This window comes from Nyctereutes procyonoides, unplaced genomic scaffold, assembly GCF_905146905.1.
Source record: "Nyctereutes procyonoides isolate TBG_1078 unplaced genomic scaffold, NYPRO_anot_genome, whole genome shotgun sequence".
NCBI classification, from domain to species: Eukaryota; Metazoa; Chordata; class Mammalia; order Carnivora; family Canidae; genus Nyctereutes; species Nyctereutes procyonoides.
Window position 1 is genome coordinate 69,750,940 of NW_026575049.1, and position 27,814 is coordinate 69,778,753.

The 27,814-nt window shown below is 43.5% G+C and overlaps 1 protein-coding gene across 12 annotated transcripts; it reads right to left on the reverse strand.

The window, feature by feature from the left end:
- Positions 1-621: 621 nt before the first annotated feature.
- CUNH2orf42 (chromosome unknown C2orf42 homolog) lies at positions 622-27,407 on the reverse strand. 12 transcript variants are annotated; one of them, XM_055328532.1, is made up of 12 exons: positions 27,369-27,407; positions 25,771-25,868; positions 21,899-22,060; positions 16,967-17,245; positions 15,728-16,562; positions 14,909-15,019; positions 12,576-12,680; positions 10,063-10,167; positions 7,671-7,778; positions 6,136-6,236; positions 4,595-4,757; positions 622-1,307 (listed from the first exon to the last, which is right to left on the reverse strand). In XM_055328532.1, the coding sequence occupies exons 5-12, from the start codon at positions 16,548-16,550 to the stop codon at positions 1,099-1,101; spliced, it is 1,725 nt and encodes a 574-aa protein (XP_055184507.1). In that variant the 5' UTR covers positions 16,551-16,562; positions 16,967-17,245; positions 21,899-22,060; positions 25,771-25,868; positions 27,369-27,407; the 3' UTR covers positions 622-1,098. The 12 variants fall into 12 exon arrangements, with proteins under 12 accessions (XP_055184507.1, XP_055184508.1, XP_055184505.1 ...); XM_055328533.1 differs by lacking the exon at positions 27,369-27,407 and adding an exon at positions 27,135-27,350; XM_055328530.1 differs by lacking the exon at positions 27,369-27,407 and adding an exon at positions 26,963-27,068.
- Between the last annotated feature and the right edge of the window lie 407 nt (positions 27,408-27,814).

The following is a 27,814-nucleotide window of genomic DNA, read 5'->3' on the forward strand; positions in this document are numbered from 1 at the left end:
ATTCTTGCCAAACGTGGTTAGAGTTGGATTTTTGTTACTTTCAGTCTAAAGAAAACCAAGAGCCTTCTTCTTACAGATTTTTCTTGTGTTCTTGTGTTCCCAAGGACAACGAATTACAAGGAATTTATATCAAAGCAACATGATAAAGTAGAAAGAATATGTCCTTTGCAGTAAAATGAAATCTTTTTAATGCTGTTTCCAGCAAGAGGCCTCAGAGAGAGTATGTGTTTGACTTAAAAGAAGGGGTAATGCCTAAGTTCAAAGAATAATGAGGACTAAACGAGGAAAATGACTGGGAATGTAAATGAGAGTGCCTGGCACATAGTAGGCATTTAGGAAATGTCATTCCCTTCTTTTCTCCCTGAAGACAGGCTTTTACTTCTGTGTCTTTCAGTGTCTCCATTCTGTGATCAATGAACTCAGCAACAGGAACAGAATCTTACCAGCTATTAAAACTTTTTGGAGAATAAAGAAGGAAATCACTATCAATGAACTAAGCAATTAGAAGCATTTGTTTGAAATGTCAACATTCCCTTGACATGTGGACCTCTTTCTCCTATTTCACGATTACTTAAATCTCCCCAAAGGTTTATAATTTCATAATCAGGCCAACATGAGAAATACTTTGGAAAAACTAGTGACACTGCTTTATTTGAGAACAGAATAAAAGGGCATGACTGGAACTGTCAGGATGGTCCTTAACATTCTGCCCCAACCAGGGTATTATTAACTTCCAACACTGTTGGTGTTAAGGCGGAGTGCTGCTAACTTCTTAGAGCATTAGAAAAAGGTTGAAGCAAACTCTAAACGGGAGTCCTTTCAGACGGAAAGTGAGCTGGTTTCCTTTTAGTTCCTTTAAAACTTCTAGCCAGGAATATCACCCAATTTATGATGAAGACTATACACAGCAGCACCAAAAAGGCCATTTACAAGAAGAGTTCTTCTTCAACAGAAACCACTTGAATGCTCCGAGAAATTGCATCTTAGCTAAGAGCAGTTCACTAAGGAGCAGGGCCATCTAAATGCCTAACTAGTATTTAAAATTGTCAAGGGGTGGGGATGTGCAAATTTAGCAGCAAAAGACTGTTTTGTTTTGCCTCAAGGGAAAGTGATGGTGGTCAGAGGGGCCAGTTCCAAGGGCTGGTCCAGCGGCGGCCGCTGGTCTTGGTACTCCGCCACGTGCCCATTCCGGTGGTGACCATACTCAAATTTAATGCGCAGCTCACCAATCTTGGACTGAGGAAGGATATCTGGGATCCACTCAATGATGAAAGGTGTTGGCTCCTTTTGATCTGGGGAAGTGTTGCCTGAAGACCAAAAACAAAAAAACAAAACAAAAACAATGATTAATACCATTCCAAAACTTGAGGCTGGCCAGTGTTACTGTGTTCAGGAAGGAAAAAAAGTTTTAGAATTAAAATAAGAGAGAAACAAAGGGAAAAACAAGAAGAATCAAGGGAAGGGAAAAGCAATTACTGATCTATCTACCCAAAAGAAGATTTCAGGGAACTGTCTGGCAGCTCCAAATGAAATAAGACCTAGTCTTTCTGGTAAAACAGCCAAAAGAATGCTAAGGAGAGCCCAGATTGAGAAGAAGAGATAGCTGAATGAGATTAAAAGGGAGACTAGCAAGAAAAGGTCAAGTTTCAAGGAAACCTGAAAGAAACAAAATTAAATTCTACATGGTTCTGGGACGCCTAGGTTGCTCAGTGGTTAAGCATCTGCCTTCGGCTCAGGGCATGACCCTGGGGTCCTAGGATCAAGTCCCGCATTGGGCTCCCTGTGGAGTGTCTCTGCCTCCCTCTCTCTGGGTCTCTCATGGATAAATAAATAAAATCTTTAAAGAAAAAATCTATATGGTTCTAAAACATATATAAATCCATAATAACCAAAGGCATGTGGTACTGGCATAGGTCTAGGCAGATGAAAAGAACAAAACAGAAAGATCCTAAGTGAACACACACTTAGAGAGACACACTTAGAGACAGGAATTTAGTATAAGATTAAGGTGGCATTTTTTTTTTAAGATTTATTTATTCATGAAGAGACAGAGAGAGAGAGAGAGAGAGAGAAAGAGAGAGAGAGAGAGAGAGAGAGAGAGAGAGAGGCAGAGACACAGGCAGCGGGAGAAGCAGGCTCCATGCAGGGAGCCCGATGTGGGACTCAATCCCAGGACTCCAGGATCACACCCTGGGCTGAAGGCCGCGCTAAACTGCTGAGTCACTGGGCTGCCCTAAGGTGGCATTTTTATTTTATTAAGTTTATTTAACTTTTCACGAAGATGGCGCCGAAGGCGAAGAAGGAAGCCCCTGCCCCTCCAAAAGCTGAAGCCAAAGCAAAGGCTTTGAAAGCTAAGAAAGCGGTGCTGAAAGGTGTGCACAGTCACAAAAAAAAAAAAAGAAGATCCGCCCGTCACCTACATTCACAACCCAAGACCCTGCGTCTCCGAAGGCAGCCCAAATATCCTCGAAAGAGCGCCCCCAGGAGAAACAAGCTTGATCACTATACCATCAAGTTCCCCTTAACTACGGAGTCAGCCATGAAGAAAACAGAAGACAATACACTTGTGTTCACCGTGGACGTCAAGGCCAATAAGCACCAGATCAAACACGGTGTGAAGAAGCTCTATGACATTGATGTGGCCAAGGTCAACACCTTGATCAGATTGGGATCATCTAAACTGAGTCCAGCCAGCTATAAATCTAAATATAAATTTTTTCACCATAAAAAAAAAAGTTTATTTAAGTAATCTCTACACCCAGCATCAGACTTGAACTCACAACCCCAAGATCACGGGTTGCACTAAGCCAGCCAGGCGCCCCCAAGGTGGCATTTTTAATTAGTAAAAGAAATACAAGAGTTTCTTATAATAAATGGTATACATCAGAATCATATCTTATACCTTATATCAAAATAAATTCCAAGAGTGCCTGGGTGACTCAGTTGGTTAAGCATCTGACTCTTGATTTTAGCTCAAACTCTGATCTCAGGGTTCTGGGATCGAGCCCCATGTCGGGCTTCACACTCAGTGCGGAGTCTACTTGTCTCCGTTTCCCTCTGCCCCTGTCCCTGCTCTGTTTCTCTCTCTCTCCCTCTTACATAAATAAATCTTTATTTAAAAAAAGTAAATTCCAGAGGATCAAGGATTTAACCATGAAAAACTCAGGTTAAAGAATGCTTTTGAAAACATATAAACACTAGCAGAATTAAAAATAAAACAGTAGAGCCTTCAAAACTATGGGGCACCTGGCTGGCTCAGTCAGTAAGGTGTGCGAATCCCGATCTCGGGTTCTTGAGTTTAAGCCCCGTGCTGAGTATAGTACTTGCTTTAAAAAAAAAAAAAAAAAAAAAAAAAAGGAAAGAAATGACACATGCACTGTATGCACTGTTATGCTACGTGAAATAAGCCAGTCAGAGAAAAGACAAATCCTGTGTGATTCCACCTACATGAGGTACAGGAAGTAGAATGGTGGTGGCCTGGGGCCAGGGGCAGGGTAAGACTAGGGAGTTACTGTTCAATGGGTACAGTTTCAGTGGAAGAAGGAAAAAAGTTTTGGAGATGGAGGGAGGTGATGGTTGTACAATGTAAATGTACTTAATGCCTGAAAACCAGATACACACTTTAAAAAAATGTTTATATTATATATGTTTTATAACAAAAAAAGTTAAAAAATAATGTTGAAGATAGACATGGAAAGCTGTCCATGATATATTTTTATGTCAAAAAAAGTATGATCCTGAGGCACCTGGGGGCTCAGTGGGTTAAGCGTCTGCCTTTGGTTCAGGTCATGATCCCAGGGTCCTGGGATTGAGCCCTGTGTTGGGCTCATTGCTCAGCGGGGAGTTAGCTTCTCCCTAGGCGTGCTGCTCCCCCTGCTTGTGCTATCAGATAAATAAAATCCTAAAAAAAAAAAAAAAAAAAAAAGTATGATCTCATGTTTTATAAACTCTTCAAGGCACAGAAGAGAGTCTGAAAGGGTATATACCAGAGTCTTAGCAATGATGTCTTCCCTGGCGCATGGGATTATAGGTGGTTGATTTTTCTCCTTTATGCTTTACAATGAAATCTATGCTTTCTCTATGATGAATATGTTACAAGCTTTACACCCAACATGGGGCTCAAAGTTAAAACTCTGAGATCAAGTCATGTGCTCCATCCAAATGAGCCAGCTAGATGCCCTCTGTGATTCTAATTAATTAATTAATTAATTAATTAACTTTTTGGAGAGAGAGAAAGAGAGTGCCTGTGTGCAAGCAGAAGGTGTGTGAGGAGGGGTGGAGGGAGACAGAGAATCCCAAGCAGGCTCCACACCAGCAGAGAGCCCGACACCGGGGCCCAATCTCATGACCCTAAGATCATGACCTGAGCTGAAATCAAGAGTCAGACGCCTAACCGAGCCCCCCAGGCGCCCTGGTAATTTTGTTTTGAAAGTACTGTTTCAAAAGAAACACAACACTTTATTCCATGGTGGCCTGTCCAAGATGAATGAATGTGTCTGCTTTGTTTACGGTCAAGATCCAAAGTCTAGGACAGTGCAGTGCACACAGCTAACTCTTCAAGGAAGATGTGCTATCGAAAACACAATTCACTTACCAACTTTGAGAAAAGTTTTTAGTTCTAAGGGTCGCAGCACGGGTTGCTTTTCTATACGACCATAGGTTTCTGCTATGCTCTCTACTTCTACTTTAGGGCATTTAAACAGCTCATACGTCCCATCCCGGTTCTGGATAAAACTCCGAGTGATTTCCAAGGGCATCTGGACATGGAGACAACACCAAGAAAGGTGAGAAAGGGAAAACTCAAAGTAGATAAATATTTGGATGACAACAGATCTTTCACTTATTCTTTTTTGTTAAGTACACTCTAATTAACTAAAACTTCCTCTTGTATTTTCAAGTCAATGCTGTCAACACATCTGCCTTTTCTCCTTTACATCGCTCATGGCTTTCATTTTTCCTCTGGAACTTTAATTTGAACCCCAGCCAAAGTGTAGATGAACTGAAGCCCTAATGTCTTCATGGCTATGTGAGGGCTGCAGGCAGAGACTTGCTCTCTGACCAGCTTCATTCCTTCCCCGGCCGCTCTGCTAGCATCACTGTCCTAAAGACTCCACTGACCGCGCCTACAGCTGACCTCACGCTTGTATGCTTCATGCCGTCCTTGGGACTGAGCCAGACACAACTGGAGCTGGTCTTTGCCACTGAACAGCAGGGTGAGCTGCTCACAGCCTGTTTCTCATCCGCAACATACAGTTCCTACCAACGCATGGCTGTAAGTCTGAATGAGGGGATGCAGTCGTAGTGCCCCGCAGACCAACATTCTAGGATTCCTAGTATCAGCCCCTTCCCTCACTTAACGGTCACACCCTGAACACTTGCTCCAGGCCAGAGCTGTCTCTGTGACGTCTGATATTTAAAGAAGCTCCTCAAGTGTCTTTAGTGCTAACACAGGCCTTTTCTAGGGTTCACATGTAAGTTCCACAGCTACCAAATAGCTTTTTCTTTTTCTGAAAGTAACAAATGCCTTGCATTTAAGCTCATCTTAACGTATCAAATCACACTATGCTGAGTTTTCTACAATATTCTTCTACTGTAAGAAGGGAAAAACCTCCAATTTTCAGGATCTGGTTGAAAAATATAAGGTTTAAAACTGTCTAGTATTTCCCTTGCAAAAAAGAATGCAAACTAACTAGGGGTCATTTCTCTAATGAGAACTATGTTGCAGTTTGCGGAGAAGCATTTAATTGTGCTGAGTTCACCGACTTCACGAATAGTGTATCATCTCAAATTATTTATATACTTTTAAGCTTACTGTCAGTTAATCTAGGGCTCACCATAGCTAGAAGGGGCTCATTATTTAATTCATGAGAAAAGTGATCTGTTTTCTGATCCCAAAGGCAAAGAAAAAGGATACTCCAATTTAAGATACTTTTGCAAGCACTAGGGAAAACCCATTAAAATCACAGAACCACACAGCAATAAGTATTTCTGAATAATCTCTGAGTATGAAAGAAAGGAATTCCCTTTGGTATCTATAACTCAAGGACTCAGAAAACTGATACGAACAGACTTCCTGCACTTGCTTCTCTCTCTTCCCCTCTTTGCCCTCCTACTATTGTAGAAATACCCTCTTACCTCTGGGGTATCTAAGATTTGTTTAACTTGCAGGATATTAGTGATATGCCAGGTATACTTGGAAAAGGTTCCCAGTGGCAAGGCATCTTTCCGAACAAAAGCTTCAATGTAAAAAGGGAACAAGATTAGACTACCAAAACACAGCATTCTCTTTCATTGTATTTGTTATCCAGTTTCTAGAGGGCTCAGTGCAGTGCTATCCTGTCCTTCAGAATCTCAGCACTTTTAAAAAGAAATTCTAGAGGCAAATCTATAATAGGTTTGGTGAAATGTAATAAATGATATGGATTTTTACTAACTAAAGTTTCTGATGCTTGAGATGCTCTTTATTTCTGTACCTTAGAAACTCACTTCTTTGCTTGGTACAACCATACACACAGGACTCCATTATAAAATAGCTTCTTATGACCTCTTACAACTTTAGTTATATCAGAGGTCAAATTATAATTCTTAAAAGGATTACACGGAGTTTAAGCCCATTAGCGTGGTTGCCAATCTACTACCTTGCCTACAGGATTATGAAGGGGTTTCACCAAAGGGCTGGCAAAAATAGCAGAGATCTGGGTTAAAGTTAATGTATTAGAAGGCCTAAAGTTTAATGTAAAAGAAAGAATAGGGCAGCCCCGGTGGCCCAGCGGTTTAGCGCCACCTTCGGCCCAGGGCGTGATCCTGGAGACCCGGGATCGAGTCCTGCGTCGGGCTCCCTGCACGGAGCCTGCTTCTCCCTCTGCCTGGGTCTCTGCCTCTCTTTCTCTATGTCTCTCATGAATAAATAAATAAAATCTTAAAAGAAAAAAAAAGGATCAACGCTGCCTCAGATAAGCTGTGACAACAAATATGTTTAAGTCCCTAAAGTTCACAGCTTGTACTACTCAGAGATACATTTAAACCTCAAACAGTCCTTATTATATCATCAAATAACTATTAACTAAAGAAACAGCATTGATTCCCAGCTGTAGCTCCTCTTAGGCTACTTACCACTGAGCCGTCCTTTTTTCCTCTTTTTCTCTCCCTTATTTCCTTACACTACCTAAGAAGTATCTTGAAATTTCTAGTAGAAGATGTAATAGAAAACCAAGAACTGTGCACCATAATAATATAATTATAAAGGGTTTCAAGCCTAAGAATTACTCTAAAAATAAAATCGTCCATCAAAAATAGGGAATCATGAAAAACAAGTTTCTGTTTTTGATACATACTATAATATGCTCCCAAGAGGCCAGCCCAAATGACACTTTTGTTGAAATGGGTAAAAATATCTAAAAAATATCAAACTTCTTGGTGGGCACTCTTACTGCACTTCACTGTTCTTATACAAAATTGGGGCTTTCTGAATCTTTCTATTACCTCTTACTGGAGTAAGTATGGGGCCTTGGAGGAGGGTGATCATTACTTTAAGAGCCGACTGGCTATATCTTCATGCTCTGAGCATGTGACTTTAAGTCCTAATCCTGAAAATTCCACACTGTTTTTCTCAACATAATTCTTTAAGGTCAAGACATCTATCACTAATTCCAAAGGGAAAAATCCCATACCTGTGGTGGAGTTGGGAAGCCGTTTCTTTGCACTTCCTATAGATATTCTTTGTTGCAGGGCTTCAAAAAAGGTCTGAGGAATGTGAAACACCAGTGGCTCTGGTTTGCCTACAGCAAATAAGAAGAAACTCACTTAGAGAAACTCAGTGGGCTTTCTGACACACAGGGAGAAGTGGAAGAAATGGAATTGGGTGGCAGTAATAACTACAAATGTCACTTAGGCTGCTTTATACCGAGACAAAAAGGCGGTTTTGATTGGCCTTTATGAGTCAAGCACTGTCACCTGCCCTACTCTTGATCCCTCGCAGACCCCTGTCATCCACCAAAGATAACTTTTCTTTTTTAAAAAAAAAAAAGAATTTACTTGGGCAGCCCGGTGGCTCAGCGGTTTAGCGCAGGCCGTGATCCTGGAGACCCGGGACTGAGTCCCACATCAGGCTCCCTGCATGGAGTCTGCTTCTCCCTCTGCCTGTGTCTCTGCCCCCCCCCCCCATGTCTCTCATGAATAAAAAAATCTTAAAAAAACAAAATAAAATAATTTATTTATTTATTCATGAGAGACACACAGAGAGAGAGACAGGCAGAGACACAGGCAGAGGGAGAAGCAGGCTCCATGCAGGGAGCCCGATGTGGGACTCGATCCCGGAACTCCGGGATCACGACCTGAGCTGAAGGTAGATACTTAACCACTGAGCCACCCAGGTGCCCCCAAAGATAACTTTTCAAATTCCCAGTTTCATAAACACCACCACAGCCCAGAATTTTCCCTTTAAAGAGTATATGAAATGAGATGAGAACGATGATGCTGAGTTGAGAAGGTAAACTTGATTCAATCCTGTTCAGCGCCCCCAGGCATTTGCTACATGCATTCATGTCCAAGCAAAGTAACCACAAGCTCCCACTCAGATGGTCTGGGCCATGAGTGCCACAGACCCCAAAGTCAGGACACTGTTTATCCAATAAGCATTGGCCTTTCTCTCTGAAGATGATCTCAAAGCAGGCAAAATGTCTGAAAATACTTAACAAACACCTTAAAGAAATTTGCAAAACCCTAGGGTCAGCAAAATGTCAGGAGAAAGAGTGTTTAGGGGAGGGTTCAGAAGAGTTCAGATTTTCCTTAAAAATTATCTAAGAGAAGGGGGCCTGGCTGGCCCAGGTGGCAGGGCATGTAACTCCTGATCTTGAAGTCATGAGTTCAAGCTCCACATTGGGTATAGAGCTTACTTAAAACAGGGCATGTAGGTGGCTGCATTGGTTGGGTGTCTGGCTCTTGGTTTTGGCAAGGTTGTGATCTCAGGGTCGTGGGATCAAGCCCCAAATCGGGCTCCGCACTTAGCAGGGAGTCCACTTGGGATTCTCTTTGCTTCTGCCCCTCTGCTCCCAACCCCCACTACAATAAATGGATAAATCTTAAAAAACAAAAAACAAAACAAAACAAAACAAAAACAAACAAACAAAAACACTGCCCAAGATGCTGGCCCCAATAGGGGAAACATCCAGAACCACTACCTGCCTAGATATAATGTCAAGAGTGACTCCTAGGGGTATCTGGGTTGCTCAGTCAGTTGAGTGTCCAACAGGTGTTTTCAGCTCAGGTCACAATCTCGGGGTCCTGAGACTGAGCCTCCTGTCAGGATCCACACATACTGGGGTATCTGTTTAATATTCTGTCCCTCTCTGCCCCTCTCCTCTGCTCTCTCTCTCACTCTCTCCCTAAATTAAATAAATAAATCTTAAAACAAACAAACAAAAAAACCCAGAATAGAACTACCATTTGCAATGACATGGATGGAGCTGGAGAGCATAATGCTAAGCAAAATAAGTCAGTCAGAGAAGACAAATACCCTATGACTTCACTCACATATGGGATTTAAGAAACAAAACAGTGGAGCAAAGCGGGGGAAAAAAAGACATACCAAGAAACAGTCTCTCAACTCTAGAGAACAAACAGATGGTTACCAGAGAGGAGGGGGCGAGGGGATGGGGGAAATAGGGGATGGGATTAAGAAGAACACCTGTGATGAGCTCTGGGCATGTGTGGAATCGCTGAATTGCTACACTGTACACCTGAAACTAATATAGCATATATGCTAACTATGCTGGAAATAAACTAAAAACTCAATAAACAAACAAACAGGGGGATCCCTGGGTGGCTCAGCGGTTTAGCACCTGCCCTTGGCCCAGGACGTGATCCTGGGATCCTGGGATCGAGTCCCATGTCAGGCTCCCGGGATGGAGCCTGCTTCTCCCTCTGCCTGTGTCTCTGCCCCCCGCCCTATCATGAATAAATAAATAAAATCTTAAAAAAAAAAAAAAACGAATACATTTATAACACAATTACTTTGATTTCTCCTCCTTTCAGCAATAGCCAAGTCGGGTGACCAGTACTTACCATCAAACTGGTAGTGCATGGTTTGATGGATGCGTTCTGTGACACTGGCCAGCCAGTCTTGGAAGGATAAGGTCACTTGTGCCTCATCTAACAGTTGACCACAGGCTAGGAAAAACAAAAAACTTTTCAGTGACTTTTATCTTTTTTTAACAGAAACAACAATTACCTGGAGTTTGAAAAAGCTGAGCATTTTGTATGGAAAAGAGCAACAAGTTGAAATTCAAAGAAATTTAGATACATTAAGTGAAATGGAAGATTTTAGGATTTTTTTTTAAGAATCCATTTGGAAAAAAAGAAGGGAAAAGCTGTGGAAATGCTAATGTGTTTAAGATTATTAACCATAGTAATTTTTTTAAAGATTTTATTTAGGTTTAGGCGGCGCTAAACCACTGAGCAACCCGGGCATCCCGCAGTTAGAATATTTTTTAACAAATTTTCATCAGTTCCTTTGGTGCAAAGAAAAAATAAAATAGAATAAAATAGCTCTTCATTCAAATTATCACTATATACATTTACCTAATGACAATTTTAGTTTCAAATGAATAGTAGCTAAGGCATCATTATCTTTAAAGTAGCCATTAAATAAGGCCTTTCTTCAATTTGCAGTTGACTTTTTTCAAATACTTTATTTCAGAGGTTTTATTTTAATTTTTTCTTTTTAAGATTTACTTATTTATGAGAGAGAGAGCATGAGCAGAGGGGAGGGGGGAGGGAGAGCAAGCCTCAAGCAGACTCCACACTAAGTGCAGAGCCCAAGGTGGGGTTTGATCATACAATTTAAAGATCAGGGCCTGAGCTGAAACCAAGAGTCGGACAGTTAACTGACTACACTACCCAGGCATCTCCTAAAGATTGTGTTTTTAAGTTATCTCTGCATCTGACATGGGGCTTGAATTCACAACCCTGAGATCAAGAGTTACACGCTTTAGGGACGCCTGGGTGGCTCAGCAGTTGAGCGTCTGCCTTTGGCTCAGGGCGTGTTCCTGGGGTCCCGGGATCGGGTCCCATGTCGGGCTCCTTGCGTGGAGCCTGCTTCTCCCTCTACCTGTGTCTCTGCCTCTCTCTCTCTCTCTGTCTCTCATGAATAAATAAATAAAAACCTTTAAAAAAAATATTCTAACTGGGATGCCTGGATGGCTCAATGGGTTAAGCTTCTGACTTCAGCTCAGGTTATGGTCTCAGCGTCCTGGGATGGAGCCCATGCCAGGGTCTCCGCTGGGGGGGGGGGGAGTCTGCTTATCCCTCTTCCTCTCACTCTGTCCCTCCCCTACTCATGCTCGCTATCTCTCTCAAGTGAATAAATCAGATATTTTAAAAATGTCTTCTAGGGATCCCTGGGTGGCACAGCGGTTTGGTGCCTGCCTTTGGCCCAGGGCGCGATCCTGAAGACCCGGGATCGAATCCCACATCGGGCTCCTGGTGCATGGAGCCTGCTTCTCCCTCTGCCTGTGTCTCTGCCTCTCTCTGTCTCTCTCTCTATCATAAATAAATAAAAAAAATTTAAAAAAAATAAAAATGTCTTCTACCTGGTATTTTTTATTACACTCCCTGCCATTCCAAAAACGTTTATTCCTGGAATGTGTAAGTTCTTAGTTAATTGGTTAGTTAAGATTTGATCTTAATATCTAGTTGTTTGTTCGTTTGTTTTACGATCTTATTTATTTTTTTGAGAGAAAGAGAGAGAGAGACTGAGCATGTGCACAAACAGGGGAACAGCAGAGGGAGAGGGAGAAGCAGGGACTCAGGACTCCTCCATCCCAGGACTTTGGGATCATGACCTGAGTTGAAGGCAAATTCCCAACCGACTGAAACACCCAGGCACCCTGATGAAAGCTGGTTTTTAATCACCCAGCTATAATACCTGAGAGTTAAGAAAATGTTGATCCCCAAATGTACAAGCTTAGTTATTCTGAGAAGTAAATATATATTATGTTCAAATTAAGTCATTTTGTCTTATAAGTTCAGAATGTGATAAATTTAACACATGTTGACTTTGATATTATCCATTTATTATTTTTTAAAGTAATCTCTGTGTCCAACGTGGGGCTCGAACTTACAACCCCATGATCAAGAGTCCCATACTGTACCGACGGAGCCAGTCAGGTGCCCCCAAACTTAAATGACTTTGGAGAACAGATTATATTAGTCTTTCTCAACAAATATTTATCAGTGCATAGTTCTAAAATCTGTTTCTTCCTCACCATTCAGGCTCATACTGAGTTGGTATAGCATGTAGGCTACAAGCAACAAAAGGAAGAAGATATCATACAGATATGTGTGCTGTGGAAACATGAAGTCATTTTTGCTGCATCTGTTATTTAAAAGATACAGTTTGATTTCGAGTAGGATTTCAAATCAGTGGAACAGCACAGACCTCAGCCTCAATGCCTGCTAGTGTTTATCCCGGCACTCTTTGGGGGATAACATGCAACATTTCTTTTGATTATATTGCTTTGGGCCTCTTTAGGATGATTTCCCACCTCTTTAACCTACCCTGGGGAAGGCAAACTCACCCTGCCTTTTTAATGAAGAAGCAACCACAGGTTTTTTCAGGCCACTTTTCCTTAGATTACTGCTCACTGCATCCTGAGGCAGTAGTGAACTGTTCGTCTGTGCACCTAAACCACAAATCATTACAGTGTTTAATAGTATTTCTGCAAAATAGAAATCAATTCAATATCGAGTTCTGAATAGTCTAAAACATAAAAAGTCTTTGTTAATTTCTAAGCATCAGTTTCTAGAAGGAATTAGCACTAGGCTTTATACATAACATTTTCAGTTTTATATGCTCTTTACAGGAAATTGGGGTGTGGGTTGGGGGCCTAGAAGTGAAAAGGAGAAAAAAATATTCACCCACTGCTCCTCACCTGTCAATCACTATCCCCACCTCAAAATTACTATCAATTTTCTGGTAAACTATTGTGTGGATGTGTGTAAGTGCATGCAAAAACAGTTGATTTTGCTGGTTTTGTGATTTTAAGTAACTGTGATTGTGTCAGGATTGCCAAATTTAGCAAAATAATAAATAAATAAATAAATAAATAAATAATCTGAATTTCAAATAAATGAATAGTTTTTTTAGCCTAAGTATGTTCCAAATGTTGCATGGGACATACTAAAATTCATTGTTTGTACAAAAATCAAATTTATATGGAGCATTCTGTATTTTACCTGAGTTATCTAAACATTTCTTTATAATAATTCTTTTATTTATTTTAGAGTGTGTGTGTGCACATACTTGTGCAAGAGCAGGGGGAGGGGTAGAGAGAGAAGGAGAGAGAATCTCCACGAGACTCTGAGCCAAGTGCAAAGCCTCACAGGGAGCTCGATCCCAGGGCCCTGAGATCACCACCTGAGCCAAAACCAAGAACTGGATGCTAAACTGACTGAGCCACCCAGGTGCCCTATAATAATTCTTTACAATAATTTTCATAATTCTTTATAATTGTTTTTAATGGTTGCCTGATAAAGTGATCAGGTCACTTTATCAAGGTTTATTGAATTATCCCTAGTGGTTGGCCAGTTACAAATAACTGTAAAATGAACACCTGTGAACAAAATGCTTTTCCTGTATCCAGGATTATTTTCTTGGGGAGCCTGCTGGCTCAGTGGTTAAGCGTCTGCTTTTGGCTCAAGTCATGACCTCAGGGTCCTGGGATCGAGTCCCGTATCAGGCTCCCTGCATGGAGCCTGCTTCTCCCTCTATGGAGCCTATGTCTCTGCCTCTCTCTGTGTCTCTGATGAATAAATAAATAAACTCTTTAAAAAGAAAGGATTATTTTCTTATAAAATATTTAGAGGGGTGCCTGGTGGCTCAGTCGGTTAAGCATCCCACTCTTGGTTTCAGCTCCGGTCATGGTCTCGGTTGTGACAAGCCCTGCTGCTGGCTCCACGCTCAGTGGGGAGTCTGCTTCTTTCCTTCTCCTTCTGCCCCTCTGTGGGTGAGTGTGTGCTCTCTCTCTCTCTAAAACAAATCTTTTTTTAAAAAAAAAATTATTTAGAATTAGGACTAAGGATAAGAACTTTCTTTTCTTGGGAAAACATAAATAAGTAAACATTTAACAACCATCTCTGCTCTATATTGTTGTCAGAATTACTCCTTAAAAACAAATCCCCGTGTCACTTTGTTTCTTCATCTTTCTCTAACATCCTCGCACCAAAACTCCTGTGTGTGACCATCTGACCCACCTCTACAAATACTCTACCTACAAAAGGGTTCCTACTCTACATGTGTGAACTGGAATATTTTTCTCTTTTGTTTAGAGTCTAGGCCTTTTAACACTTATTTACTATAATTAGTAAATTTACTAATTTACTTATTTGCAGTATTTTCTTACTAATTTACTTATTTACTAATTTACTTATTTACAGTATTTTCATACTGACTTATCTGACTACTCAACTGACACTAGTACACTTGCAGTAAAAAAGAAAAAATATATATATGTGCCACATATTGAAAATGAAGCTAAGAAACTACAGTCTTAAATTAGTTTGTAAAACACAATTAACCATTGTCACACATTTTAAAAAAACACTCTATGGATGAAACCTTCCTGACACTGTCCTAAACCAGACTGAGGGGTTGGGTTAGTCCAAATGTTTAAGGGATAAACAACACATACGATATAATAAAGGTAGAGTCTGGTTGGACCTTATACTTGGCCAAAAGAACCAAACCTTAGCTCGACAAAGAATCATCAATAGAGGATAAAACTTTTTTCAGGAAACAAACATTAAGAAACATTATTTCTGTATTTTCTAAGGTTCAGTGAAACAAATAATACATAGTAAGACAATCTCTAAAGGCAACATCATCAAACAAACAAACCGATCAGCTTCTTACCCGGTAGTTCGTCCTTTTTCCTCTTCTTTGGCTTAGAGGAAGGAGACTCACAAGCTGATACTGTTGATTCTGAATGGCAACCTAACTGGGGCACAATCACCTCTTTAAGACCTGAAATACAATAGATTTCTTAATTATTAATACCACCCAAGAGTAAGTATGGGCCCCTGCCTAGAGAAAATTAATTTATAAAAAACAAATTATGGAGTGATTGCCTGCTTTAAAATTAAGTAATTTAAAGACTCCCCAAGACACAGGTTTTTGCTTAAGGATAATTAACATGATAAAAGACTACAGAGAAATAAAACTAGAAAGTTAGGAACTGCCAACTAAAAATCATTAAGAAATGAAAATAAAAAGCATCTAAAAGATAAAACTGTTAATAACCACAAGAAAAGACTTGCTGTGCAGTCCTGAAAGATGTTTTAGCAGGTACTTGCTTTCATCTTTAAAAATAAGACACAAGCAAGCGACCCAAAATAAAAGGTTTGTTTATTCTTTGTTTTTATTAACATAGGGCATCTGTGAAAGTTAAAAAAAAAAAAGGCAAAGCAACTGCTAACTTTTGCTAGATTCGTTGTCTCAGAGAAAATGCCCAAGACTCTTGAGCATCTATTTCAACCAACCCACTGACCAACTGACCAACCAACCAACCTTGAGGCAACTGTGCTGAGTGGGAGTAAAAGAAGGAATGCTTTTCATTTGAGTTATCTAGCAACTGCTTCTGAAGGTTGCTAGGACAATCTCCAGATGCCATCAGTGGAACTCTTTCATTGCCATTTTAGAAAAACAGAGTAACTGTGTCAACACACCACCTACCGCTGGAATCAAAATTTAGGAAGTCTGAGAATTCCTGAGCCAATGTCTCATCACTGGCAAAGGCACAGATGCAAGCAAAGAAATGGATACATCTCTGGGCCACCTCATCCTTGGAGGTGGTCGACTTGTGCGCTTTCAGGGCCTGGCAGGAGCAGAAGAACCGGCGCTCAGGCAAGCTTTTGGCACTGATTTTCTGCACAAAGGATGTATGCAAATACCCCAAACTATGCTTCTGGCTTGCCTTGCATTTCACCACCAAAATGTTTTTAGTAATCCTCTGGACAAGGGGACCTGTGGGTTCCGTAGCCAGCTGCCAGATGGTCTGCTTGGTTTCTGGGGAGGCCTGCATTGCGTTCAGGACCGAGCTCTTCAGGGTCAGAGGGGTGGCTTCTGCTTGGCAGTTCACCGCCAGCTTGATGTGCTGGCACTGATTTTCCACTACCCCCTGGGTGGCAGCTTTCAGGCATGAGGGCACATAACAGCGTCCAGAGCTCAATTGAGTGATGATTGTTCCGTCCACCGTCTGTATTGTCGTCTCTGACACACCCAGCTCCACAAAGCAGCGGTGATCGGGGCCCCGGTCTCTCTGCCGCACCGAGTACACCTGTAGGTCGGAACCCGTTATGATTCTGACAGCTTCCGCACTAGGCTGCTTCCGTGCTCCGCAGCGGAATATGGTTCCACAGGTCTTGTTCTTGCAGCTCAGGCCGCGGGTTCCGTTGTAGGTGCCGCATCGGGGACACTTTCTGATTCCCCTTAATGTGGCCTTCCCCAAATCAGACAAGAAGGCTGGGACTTTAGTCCTCAGAGAGCTGGCTTCCATTGTTCAAAGGCCCTAGAAGAAGCAATCAGCCCATCAGCATGGATATACATCCCGACACACACACACACACACACACACACACACACACACACACACACACGGAGTAAAATCACCTGCGATATTTTGTACAGAAAGTAAAAGGTTAGCTACCATTTCCAAATTGCACCTGCAAACGGAACAGTCATGTAAGCCATCAAACAAAAGTGAAGGAAATCTTGCTTTTCTAATCATTACACCTTTTTAGAACTCTAATATAACTAAACCATTTTTTTGGCTCAACACTGCTTTATACAACAACCTAGTGAGTTAGCCTAATTTTTACATGCACAGATGTTTCACCCAGACAAGAACTGGAGAGTGGGAAGGAGGAGTTCTTTCCTTTCCACCATTCCCGACAAAACCCAGCCTGATCCTACCTGAATCAGCTGCCAGCACATCTGGAAAACAGTATAACCTGAATTCATAAGACCCGAGAGGTTGTTCATTAGTTTGTGATGATCATAGAGGATGGGCAAAGACATAATCATTTGCAGAGTAAATGATACTGTTTAACCCAAAGTCTTGTGAAGTTTGAACTCTCTGGTGTAACAATGCAGACATTCCGCCTCCTTCTTGGGCAGCCAATCGCAAAGCTCCTGCCCAGGGTTCCAGAGTCAAAGGAGATTCCCACAGTCCTCAGTGGAGATCTTGGCAATCTACAAGGAAGACAAGAAAAGACACTAAATTTACAAAAATAGCATGACTCTGTCCTCTTAGAAGAGGAATCTTAAGTCTTCCACAGATATTGGAAAAATATTTGACAGAAACTGTCATGGAAACAGTTGTCTTGTACTTCCACCTAAAGCTGGTCAAACAGTGCTGATGTCAGAGGATCCCTGGGGGCTCAGCAGTTTAGCACCTGCCTTTGCCCCAGGGCGTGATCCTGGAGTCCCGGGATCAAGTCCCGCTTTGGGCTCCCTGCAGGGACCCTGCTTCTCCCTCTGCCTGTGTCTCTGCCTCTCTGTGTCTCTCATGAATAAATAAAATCTTAAAAAAAAACAAAAAACAAAAAACAAAACAGTGCTAACGTCATTACATGGGGAGTGTCACGAACATCCAGAGCTGTGACATATGATTGGCCAAATGCTCATCCTTCTTAATAGTAATGCATTGTATCTTAGGGTGCTTTCTGCTTTTCTTTTTTTTTAAGATTTATTTATTATTCGTGATAGAGAGAGAGAGAGAGAGAGAGAGAGAGAGAGAGAGAGAGGCGCAAAGACACAGGCAGAGGGAGAAGCAGGCTCCATATCGGGAGCCCAACGCAGGACTTGATCCCGGGACTCCAGGATCACACCCTGGGCCGAAGGCGGGCGCCAAACCACTGAGCCACCCAGGGATCTCCTACTTTCTGCTTTTCAAAGTGCTTTCATGTTGTTTCATTTGAACTTCACAATACTAGCATTTCATTTGAGCCAAACAACCATCACACTTTACAGAAATTAAAAAGTTAAGTAACCTGTGGCGCCTAGGTGGTTCAGTCAGTGGAGCGTGTGACTCTTGATCTTGGGTTCATGAGTATGAGCCCCACAGTGGGCATAAAGAATATTAAAAAACAAAAAACAAAAAACCTAAAATGCGAAAAAAAAATTTGAGGGGTACACAGGTGGCTTAATCAGCTAAGTGTCTGACTCTTGTATTCAGCCTAAGACATGATCTCAGGGTCTGGGATGGAGCCTCAAGTCGGGATCTCAGCACTTAGCCAGGAGTCTGCTTGAGATGCTCTCTCCCGACTCCCTCAGCCCCTCCCCCTGCTCATGCTCGCTCTCTCTCTAAAATAAATAATCTTAAAAAAAAATAAAAAATTAACATAAAAACAAAGTAACTTCCCTGAGGCCACCCAGCAAAATCAGAAATGTGGTTTCACGTGTCTGTTAATAAGAGGGTGAATCTCTTTTGATTTCCCCTCTAATATTATGACAATTTTCAAACATATAAAAAAATATTTATACAGGGGCAGCTGGGTGGCTCAGTGGTTGAGCACCTGCCTTCGGCCCAGGTCATGACTCTGGGGTCCCAGGATCAAGTCCCACCTCGGGCTCCCTGCATGGAGCCTGCTTCTCCCTCTGCCTGTGTCTCTGCCTCTCTCTGTCTCTCATGAATAAATAAGATCTTAAAAAAAAATTATACAGTGAACTTTCACATACCCACTCACTACATTCTACAATTAACGTTTTACTGTATTTGCTTTATTACACATCTATTTATCCCTTTCTCCATTCATCAAACCCTCTTACATTTTATTGGATTTAAAAGTAATTTGCAGGCATCAATTCAGGTCTCATTAACTAAAGTTCAGCTTTAAAAAAAAAAGATTTTATTTTTTTAAGATTTTATATTTTTAAGTAATCTCTATACCCAACATGGGTCTCAATCTCACAACCTCAAGATCACAAGTAAAACAAACAAACAAACAAAAGATCAAGAGTCACATGCTCTACAGACTGAGTCAGCCAGGTGCCCCAAAGTTCAATATATTTTTTAAGGTAATCTGCTTGTGATGTTGAAATAGGCGGTTAGTGCTGTTCTTGTCCCCTGACCCCAGAGGATTACCTGGATGAACTTTTCCACCCACATTTTCTATAGTCTATTTTTTTTTTTAAGATTTTATTTATTTATTCATGATAGTCACACACACACAGAGAGAGAGAGAGGCAGAGACACAGGCAGAGGGAGAAGTAGGCTCCATGCACCGGGAGCCCGACGTGGGATTCGACCCCGGGTCTCCAGGATCGCGCCCCGGGCCAAAGGCAGGCGCCAAACCGCTGCGCCACCCAGGGATCCCTATAGTCTACTTGTTAATCAACAAATTATAAGGTACAAACAAGCAAAGTCTAAGAATGCTCACCCTTTCACTGGTCCTATGAATTAATCTCCCAACTGTTATATTTTTTGAGTATCCACTAAGTGAATAAAGCTTTGTGAAATATGATCTATTGCAGGATTTTTTCACCTTTGGCATGACGACATTTAGACACAGATAATTCTTTGTTGTGCAGAACCGTCCTATACACTGTAAAATGTTAGGTAGCATCTCCAGTCTCTACCCACTAGATGCCAGTAGCAATCAACTCTTCCTCCCCAAAGTGTTAAAAAAAAAATAAAAATGTCTCCATATATTGCTGGATATCCTGGGGTGGGGGTGAGGTGGGGTAAATCATCCATTAAAACCCCCTGATCTAGGGCAGTAGCCTGTTTACGCAGCATTTCCTTTCCAGGTCAATAAACTTCTTTAGTAGGTATTTTCATTCAGCGAGACATGGGATCTTAGAAGAGAATGTTGTTCCAAAGTCAAAAGATGAAATGTTTAGTTTGCCCTTTACCACCAATTATCTCTGTGACCAAATTTAACTTCTGAACTTTAGGTTGTTTTTAATTTGCAAACTAGAAAAAAAAATATATATGTATATAAAATACCTATATATGAAAAACCTTAAAAAATTAATCAATTTTAAAAATTACATTGATGATTATGACTTAACATAGCATTAAAGTAGAAAATAACAAATTTGCTCATTAAGGAGGCACTGGTTTGCCAATTACTGTGGCGAAGCCATAAGGTGCTATAGTTTTAGCATCATCAAAGGAATTCCATTCTTTCTTCTTTTTTCTTTTACTTTTTTTTTTCAAAGATTTATTTATTTATTCATGAAAGACAGAGAGAGGCAGAGACACAGGCAGAGGGAGAAGCAGGCTCCCTGCGGGGAGCCCGATGTGGGACTTGATCCTGGGACCCCGAGGTCACACCCTGAGCCGAAGGCAGATGCTCAACCACTGAGCCACCAGGCATCCCCTCTTTTACTTTTTTGATTATTCTCTGCAGAGGGCAATTTGTTAGTGTCTTTCTAAATTACAAATGTACATTTTTTTTTTTTTAAGATTTTATTTATTTTGGGATGCCTGGGTGGCTCAGTGGTTGAGCGTCTGTCTTCGGCTCAGAGAGGTTTGTTCTTTTTTTTTTAAATTTTTTTTTTTATTCATCCTTTCTCACTTAACATACTCCAATAAATTCCAGGCAGATAAAACATTCAAGTATGAAAAATGGTACTGTTAACAGAGAATAAAGGGAAGGGATTTAACAATGTTTTTTAAGGATATCAGATGAGCATAGCCTAAATTATGACAAATCACAAAATACTGATTTTTCCCCTGACTACATCAGTGCTGTTTTTTTTTTTTTTTTCTCTTAAGAAGCCTCTTTACTGGGGCACCTGGGTGGCTCAGCTTTTAAGCATCTGCCTTCAACCCAGGGCATGACTAACCCGGGTCCTGGGATCAAGTCCCACATCGAGCTGCCCGTTGGGAACCTGCCTCTCTCTCTGCCTATGTCTCTGCCTCTGTGTCCTTGTGAATAAATAACATCTTTAAAAAAGAGAGAAAGAAACTTTATTGAATACAGACCATAAAATTCACCCACTTTATGTATATGATTCAATGACAGTCATTACATTTGTAGAGTCAGGCATCCACCACTATAACCCAGTTTGAGAACCCTTCTATCATCCTTTATGAAAAGATCCACTAGACGTTTGCAATCAACTACCATTCTCATCCCCAGGCAATCACTACTCTGTTTTCTTGTCTCAATAGATTTAACTTTTCTGGACATTTCATATAGATGGAATCATATAATATGTGGTATTTTGTGTCTGGCTTCTTTCACATGACATGCTGTTTTTGTTTTTGTTTTTAAGATTTTATTCATTTATTCCTGAGACACAGAGAGAGGGGCAGAGACATAGGAAGAGGGAGAAGCAGGCTCCATGCAGAAAGCCCAATGCAGGACTCGATCCCAGGACCCCCAGATTACAACCTGAGCCAGAGGCAGATGCTCAACCACTGAGCTCCACAGGTGTCCCTTGCTGTGCTTTTAATTTGCATTTCTCTAATGAATAGTGACGCTGAGCAACATATTACATGCTTATTTAGCCACATCTGTCTCTTTAGAGACATACTATTCAAATGTTTCACCCATTTTATTTTTTTTTAAGATTTTATTTATTTATTAATGAGAGAGAGCAGAGGCAGAGGGAGAAGCAGGCTCCATGCAGGGAGCCAGACATGGGACTCGATCCTGCGTCTCCAGGATCACGCCCTGGGCCGAAGTCAGCGCTAAACCACTGAGCCACCTGGGCTGCCCTGTTTCACCATTTTATTTTATTTATTTAAACATTTTTTAAAAGATTTTATTTATTTATTCATAGAGACACACACACAGAGAGAGAGAGAGGCAGAGACACAGGCAGAGGGAGAAGCAGGCTCCATGCAGGGAGCCCGACGTGGGACTCGATCCTAGGTCTCCAGGATCATACCTCAGGCTGCAGGCGGCGCTAAACTGCTGTGCCACGGGGGCTGCCCATGTTTCACCATTTTAAAATTAAGACTGAGGGGTGCCTGGCTGGCTCAGTTGGTAGAGCACATGACTTAACCTCAGCATCATGAGTTCGAGCCCCACACTGGACCATAGAGCTCACCTAAAAACAAACAAACAATTAAATAAAACTGGTTATATTTGATATATAAAAATGAAAATTTTCTGCACAGAAAAATGTACCATAAACTAAGTCCAAAGATGAAAACAAAGTGAGGAATAAAAGCGGTGCAGGACTTGTACGTTGAAAACTGCAAACATCACTGGAAGAAATTAAAGACTAATGATTTCTGGGTGGCTCAGGTGGTTAAGCGTCCAACTCTTAGTTTCTGCTCAGGTCACCGTCTGGGGGTCTGGGACCGAGCCCCCAGCCTCAAGTCTGGTTCCACACTCACTGAGGAGTCTGCTTGAGATTGTCTCCCTCTTCCCACCCCTCTGCCCTTACCCCCACTTTTGCTTGTGCATGCTCTCTCTCCCTCTCTAAAATAAATAAAGTCTGGGATCCCTGGGTGGCTCAGCGGTTGAGCCCCTGCCTTCGGCCCAGGGCATGATCCTGGAGACCCGGGATTGAGTCCTACATTGGGCTCCCTGCATGGAGCGTGCTTCTCCCTCAGCCTGTATCTCTGCCTGTGTAAAAAAATAAATAAATAAATAAATAAATAAATAAATAAATAAATAAATATTTTAAAAATAAAAAATGAATAAAATCTTAAATAAAAATTAAAGATCTAAAAAAAAAAGGAAAGACCTCTCATGTCTGGAGATCAGAAGACTAATATTAAGAAGGTACTACTCTCCAAAATGATCTATAGATACAATGTAATCTCTATCAAAATTCCAGATGTCTTTTTTTTTTTTTTTAAGATTTTATTTATTTATTTGAGAGAGAGGGAGAGAAAGACAAAGTGGAGGGAGGGGCTGGGGGAGAAGTCGATTCCCTGATGAGCAGGGAGCCCGACTTGGGGCTCAGTCTCAGGACCCTGGGATCATGACCTGAGCTGAAGCAGAAGCTTAACTGACTGAGCCACCCAGGTGCCTTTCTTTGCAAATTGACAAGGTGATCCTAAAATTAACATAGAAATGAAGGCAGAGCCAAAACAATCTTGAGAAAGAATAACAGAATATAAGAACTCATACTTTTTTATTTCAAAACTTACTACAAAGCAAATTAAGACAACGTGGAGGGGGAAGGGGGGGAAAGAATGTGGACAGAGAAGACAAACACTGTAGGATTTTACTTATACGTATAATTTTAAAAAGCCAAACTGATAAAGACAGAGAATGGAATGGATTGTCAGGGAGTGAGGGGTGGGAGAAATGGGAGATATCAGTTAAAGGTGCAAACTTCCAGTTATAAGATGAATAAGCTCTGGGGATCTATTAGGCAACATGGTGATTATCGCTAATGATAGTATATTCTATTACTAACATACTTTCCCTAATAGCTGAAAGTTGCTGAGAGAGTAGACGTTTAATGTTCTCACCACACCAAAACACGGTAATTATATGACATGATGAAGGTGGTAGCTAATACTTTGGTGGTGATCATTTTGCTATATATACGTGCATCAAAATGCACTGAACACCTGGGGCTCCTGGGTGGCTCAGTTGGTTAAATCTGCCTTCAGCTCAGGTCATGATCCCAGGCTTCCAGGATCAAATCCCAAGTAGGGCTCCCTGCTCAGGGAGAGTCTGCTTTTCCTTCTCCCTCTGCCCCTCCCCTTGCTTATGCTCTCTTTCTCTCTCTTAAATAAATAATATCTTAAAAAAAAAAAAAAAGGATAAATAACCCAATTTAAAAATGGGCAAAGGGTCTGAATGGTATTTCTCCAAAGAAACAGCCAATAAACATGAAAAATTGTTCAACATCACATAATTAGGAAATTTCAGATCAAAACCACAATGTGATGCCATGTCATAGCCACTAAGATGACTATAAAAGGCAGACAATAACAAGTGTTGTCATGGATATTGAAATACTGGAACCCTCACACAGTTGATAGTATCGTAAAATGGAGAGTCACTTTGGAAAACTAATGGTTGATGGTTCCTCAAAATGTTAGAGTTAGCATATGACTCACAAGAGCATATACCAAGGCAACTGAAAACATACAAAAATGTGTACTTGTATGTCATAGCAGTAGTATTCCTTTTTTTTTTTTAATTTTTATTTATTTATGATAGTCACACACAGAGAGAGAGGCAGAGACACAGGCAGAGGGAGAAGCAGGCTCCGTGCAGGGAGCCCGACGTGGGATTCGATCCCGGGTCTCCAGGATCGCGCCCTGGGCCAAAGGCAGGCGCTAAACCGCTGCGCCACCCAGGGATCCCCAGCAGTAGTATTCCTAATAGCCAGGAGGTGGAATCAATCCAGTGTCCATCAACTGATGCATGAACAAACACAACATGGCATACCCACACAATGGAATACAGTTTGGCTCTGAGATGAGATTCTGATACGTGCTATATGAATCTTGAAGTATTACACTAAGTGAAAGAAGCCAGACACAAAAGAGCTACACACTGTATGATCACATTTAAATGAAATATGCAGAATAGGCAAATGCACAGAGACAAGTGGTGGTTGCCAAGAGCTGGGAAGAAAGGGAGAAATGCATGCCTGCTAGTGAGTACTAGTACTGCTAGCTTCCTTTCCAAGTGATGAAAGGCTGTGAAATTGTGAATATATGAAAAATTACTGAATAACAACAGTTTAAAGGAGTGAATTCTATATTATGTGAATTCTATTTAACAAAGCTTTTTTTTAAAAAGATTTTATTATTATTTTTTATTTTAAACTTTAATTTTTATTTATTTATTTATGATAGTCACACAGAGAGAGAGAGAGAGAGAGAGGCAGAGACACAGGCAGAGGGAGAAGCAGGCCCCATGCACCGGGAGCCCGATGTGGGATTCGATCCCGGGTCTTCAGGATCCCGCCCTGGGCCAAAGGCAGGCGCCAACCCGCTGCACCACCCAGGGATCCCTATTATTATTATTTTTAAAGATTTTATTCATTTACTCATGAGAGACACAGAGAGAGGGAGGCAGAGACACAGGCAGAGGGAGAAGCAGGCTCCATGCAGGGAGCCCGACGTGGGACTTGATCCGGGGTCTCCAGGATCAGGCCCTGGACTGAAGGCGGTGCTAAACCGCTGAGCCACTGGGGCTGCCTGATTTTATTATTTATTTGAGAGAGAGAGAGAGAGAGAGAGAGAGAGAGAGAGAATGGGTGGGGCGACAGGGGAAGAGGGACAGACTCCATGCTAAGCATGGAGCCCAACTCAGGGCTCCATCTCATGACCCTGAGATCATGACCTGAGTGGAAACCAAGAGCTGGACACTTAACTGAATGAGCCACCCAGGGGCTCCTAATAAAGCTGTTACTAAAAGGGGTTCCTGGGGCAGCCTGGGTGGCCCAGCAGTTTAGCACTGCCTTCAGCCCAGAGTGTGAATCTGGAGACCTGGATTGAGTCCCACATCGGGCTCCCTGTATGGAGCCTGCTTCTCCCTCTGCCTGTGTCCCTGTGTCTCTCTGTGTGTCTCTCATGAATAAATAAAATCTTAAAAAAAAATAAAATAAAATAAAATAAAATAAGGGTAGCCAGGTGGCCCAGTGGTTTAGTGCCTGCCTTCAGCCCAGGGTGTGATCCTGGAGACCTGAGATTGAGTCCTGCGTCGGGCTCCCTGCATGGAGCCTGCTTCTCTCCCTCTCCCTCTGCCTTTGTCTCTGCCTGTCATTCCGTCATGAATAAATAAATAAAACCTTTAAAGAAATAAATAAAATAAAATAAAATAAAATAAAAGGGCTACCTGCCTGGCTCAGTCAGTTGAGCATGTGACTCTTGATCTTGGGATTCTGAGTTTGAGCACCACACTGGGTACAGAGATTCCTTAAATACGATAAAAACCTGTCATTAAAAATAGAGGGAAAATATTTGAAACGTGAATGCCAAAGAGCTCATTTTCTAAAATAAGAGTTTTTTTTTTAAATCAATAACAAACCCACTTAAAAAAAAAAAATGAGCAGAGCATGAAAAGCCAGCTTGTGAAAAATAAAAAACAAAAATAATTTTCAACATCCCGAATCCTACCTTAAAATAAGCAAGAGGCAGGGGCACCCGGAGGGTCAGCGGTGCGAGCACCTGCCTTGGGCTCAGGCCGTGACCCCGGGGCCCCGGGATCGAGTCCCGCATCGAGCTCCCCGCAGGGAGCCTGCTTCTCCCTCATCCTGGGTCTCTAGAGGCCTCTCACGAATAAACAGAGTATGTTTTCAGAAATGTGGCGTGTGTGGCTATAAATGGAATTCTCTGCTGGAAAACCACGGAACACCCCCGAGACCCGGGGAAGGCGGGCCCGCCGCTGCGAACGGCGCAGGTGGGCCTGGAGGTACGACGCTAAGTAAGACGGAGAAAGACAAATACCGAATGATTTCGCTTATACGTGGAATCTAGGAAACCGACAAGCAAGAAGGCCCCAAGGTCCTAGACCAGAAGGCAGGCGGGCGGCTGCCGGGGCGCAGGGGCAGGAGACGGTAGGGACACGGTGAAGGGCCGGGAGGTCAGCGGCCGCGGGCCGGGGCCGGGGGGCTGCACAGGCGCCGCGCCCCCGCGCCCCCGCGGGTCTCAGCGCAGGGCGTCTCCGCAGCCGCGGGCTTGGGGCGCAGGGCGCGGCGCGGGGGCACGTGAGGCGGCTGGGTCGCACGTCCGCTTTACCTCCGCGGCCTAAGGTTAGGACAACGGCCTGCGCCTGAACCCCGCCCGCGGCGGTCGGTCCTGGGCGGGTCTGCAGCTGAGCCGGGGCGGCGGCGGCGGGACAGCTCACCCAGGGCGGCTTCCTGGAGGCGGCGCAGGTTCCCGCAGGCCCCGACCGGCCGCGGCGGGCGCGGCGGGCGCGGGGGGCGCGGGGGCCAGGGGCGGCCTCGCGTCGCCGCGGTCACGTGGGCACCGTCCGCCCGCTCGGACCCGCGGGGCCTGACGCGGCCTGACGCAGCCGCTCCACCTACCAGGCGCCGGTCCTCTACCGGGTCCCCCCGCCGAGCACGGGCGCGAGGCGGGGGCACGCCCACAAGCGGGCATCCCCGCGACTGCCCCTCCGAGGCCCGCGCCCGCACGCCCGGCTTCCGGGCCCGCCCCCCGGCTTCCGGCCCCGCCCCCGCCCCGGCAGCTCCCGGAGACCTGCTTCCCGGCATCCTCCGCGCGCGGCGGCTCCCTTCCGGTGCCGAGCAGGCCCCGGCCTCGGCCCCGGCCCCGCCTGGCCGGCACCCCGCTCCCCGGACGCGCTCTCCGCCTGCATTCCCGGCTCGACGCCGCGCGCGCCTTCTGTCAACGCGGCCCCCTTAGCTGCCCCGCGGCGCCCCGCTCCCTCCGCCGCCCGCGGCCGCGGGGCCCCAGGCCCATGGCCGCCCTCACCTCCTGTCTCTTCGCCTGCCGCGGCCTTTTACAAACGCGGCCAAACTGTTGGCTGTAACGACGGTCGTTATTGGTCGGCCCCGCCCACGCGCGGCGGATGCCCGCCCGCTCGGCTCGCGTTGTCCGATGGGAGTTGTAGTTCGCTCCCGTAGGCGGCGGAGTCTGCGCGGAGCGGGCGGCGCGGATGCTGCGCGGCCTCCCGTGCGGTTGCAGGCTGGGCGTGCGGCTTCGGCCCCGAGAGCGCTCTGTTTGGTGGAGAATCCACCGGTGATCGCGGCACAAACCGTCATAAAGTCTGTGCAGTATCAGCAGGCGTCGGCTGCGACTCGGCGTCTTGTCGGGGAAGACTCGCCCCCCGGGGCGTTGGCTGTAAAACCTGCGTGTCCGCCCAGCCGGGCCCCGCGGCCTAGCTGCCCTCCGACCGGCCCGCGGGTCGCCCGGTACCC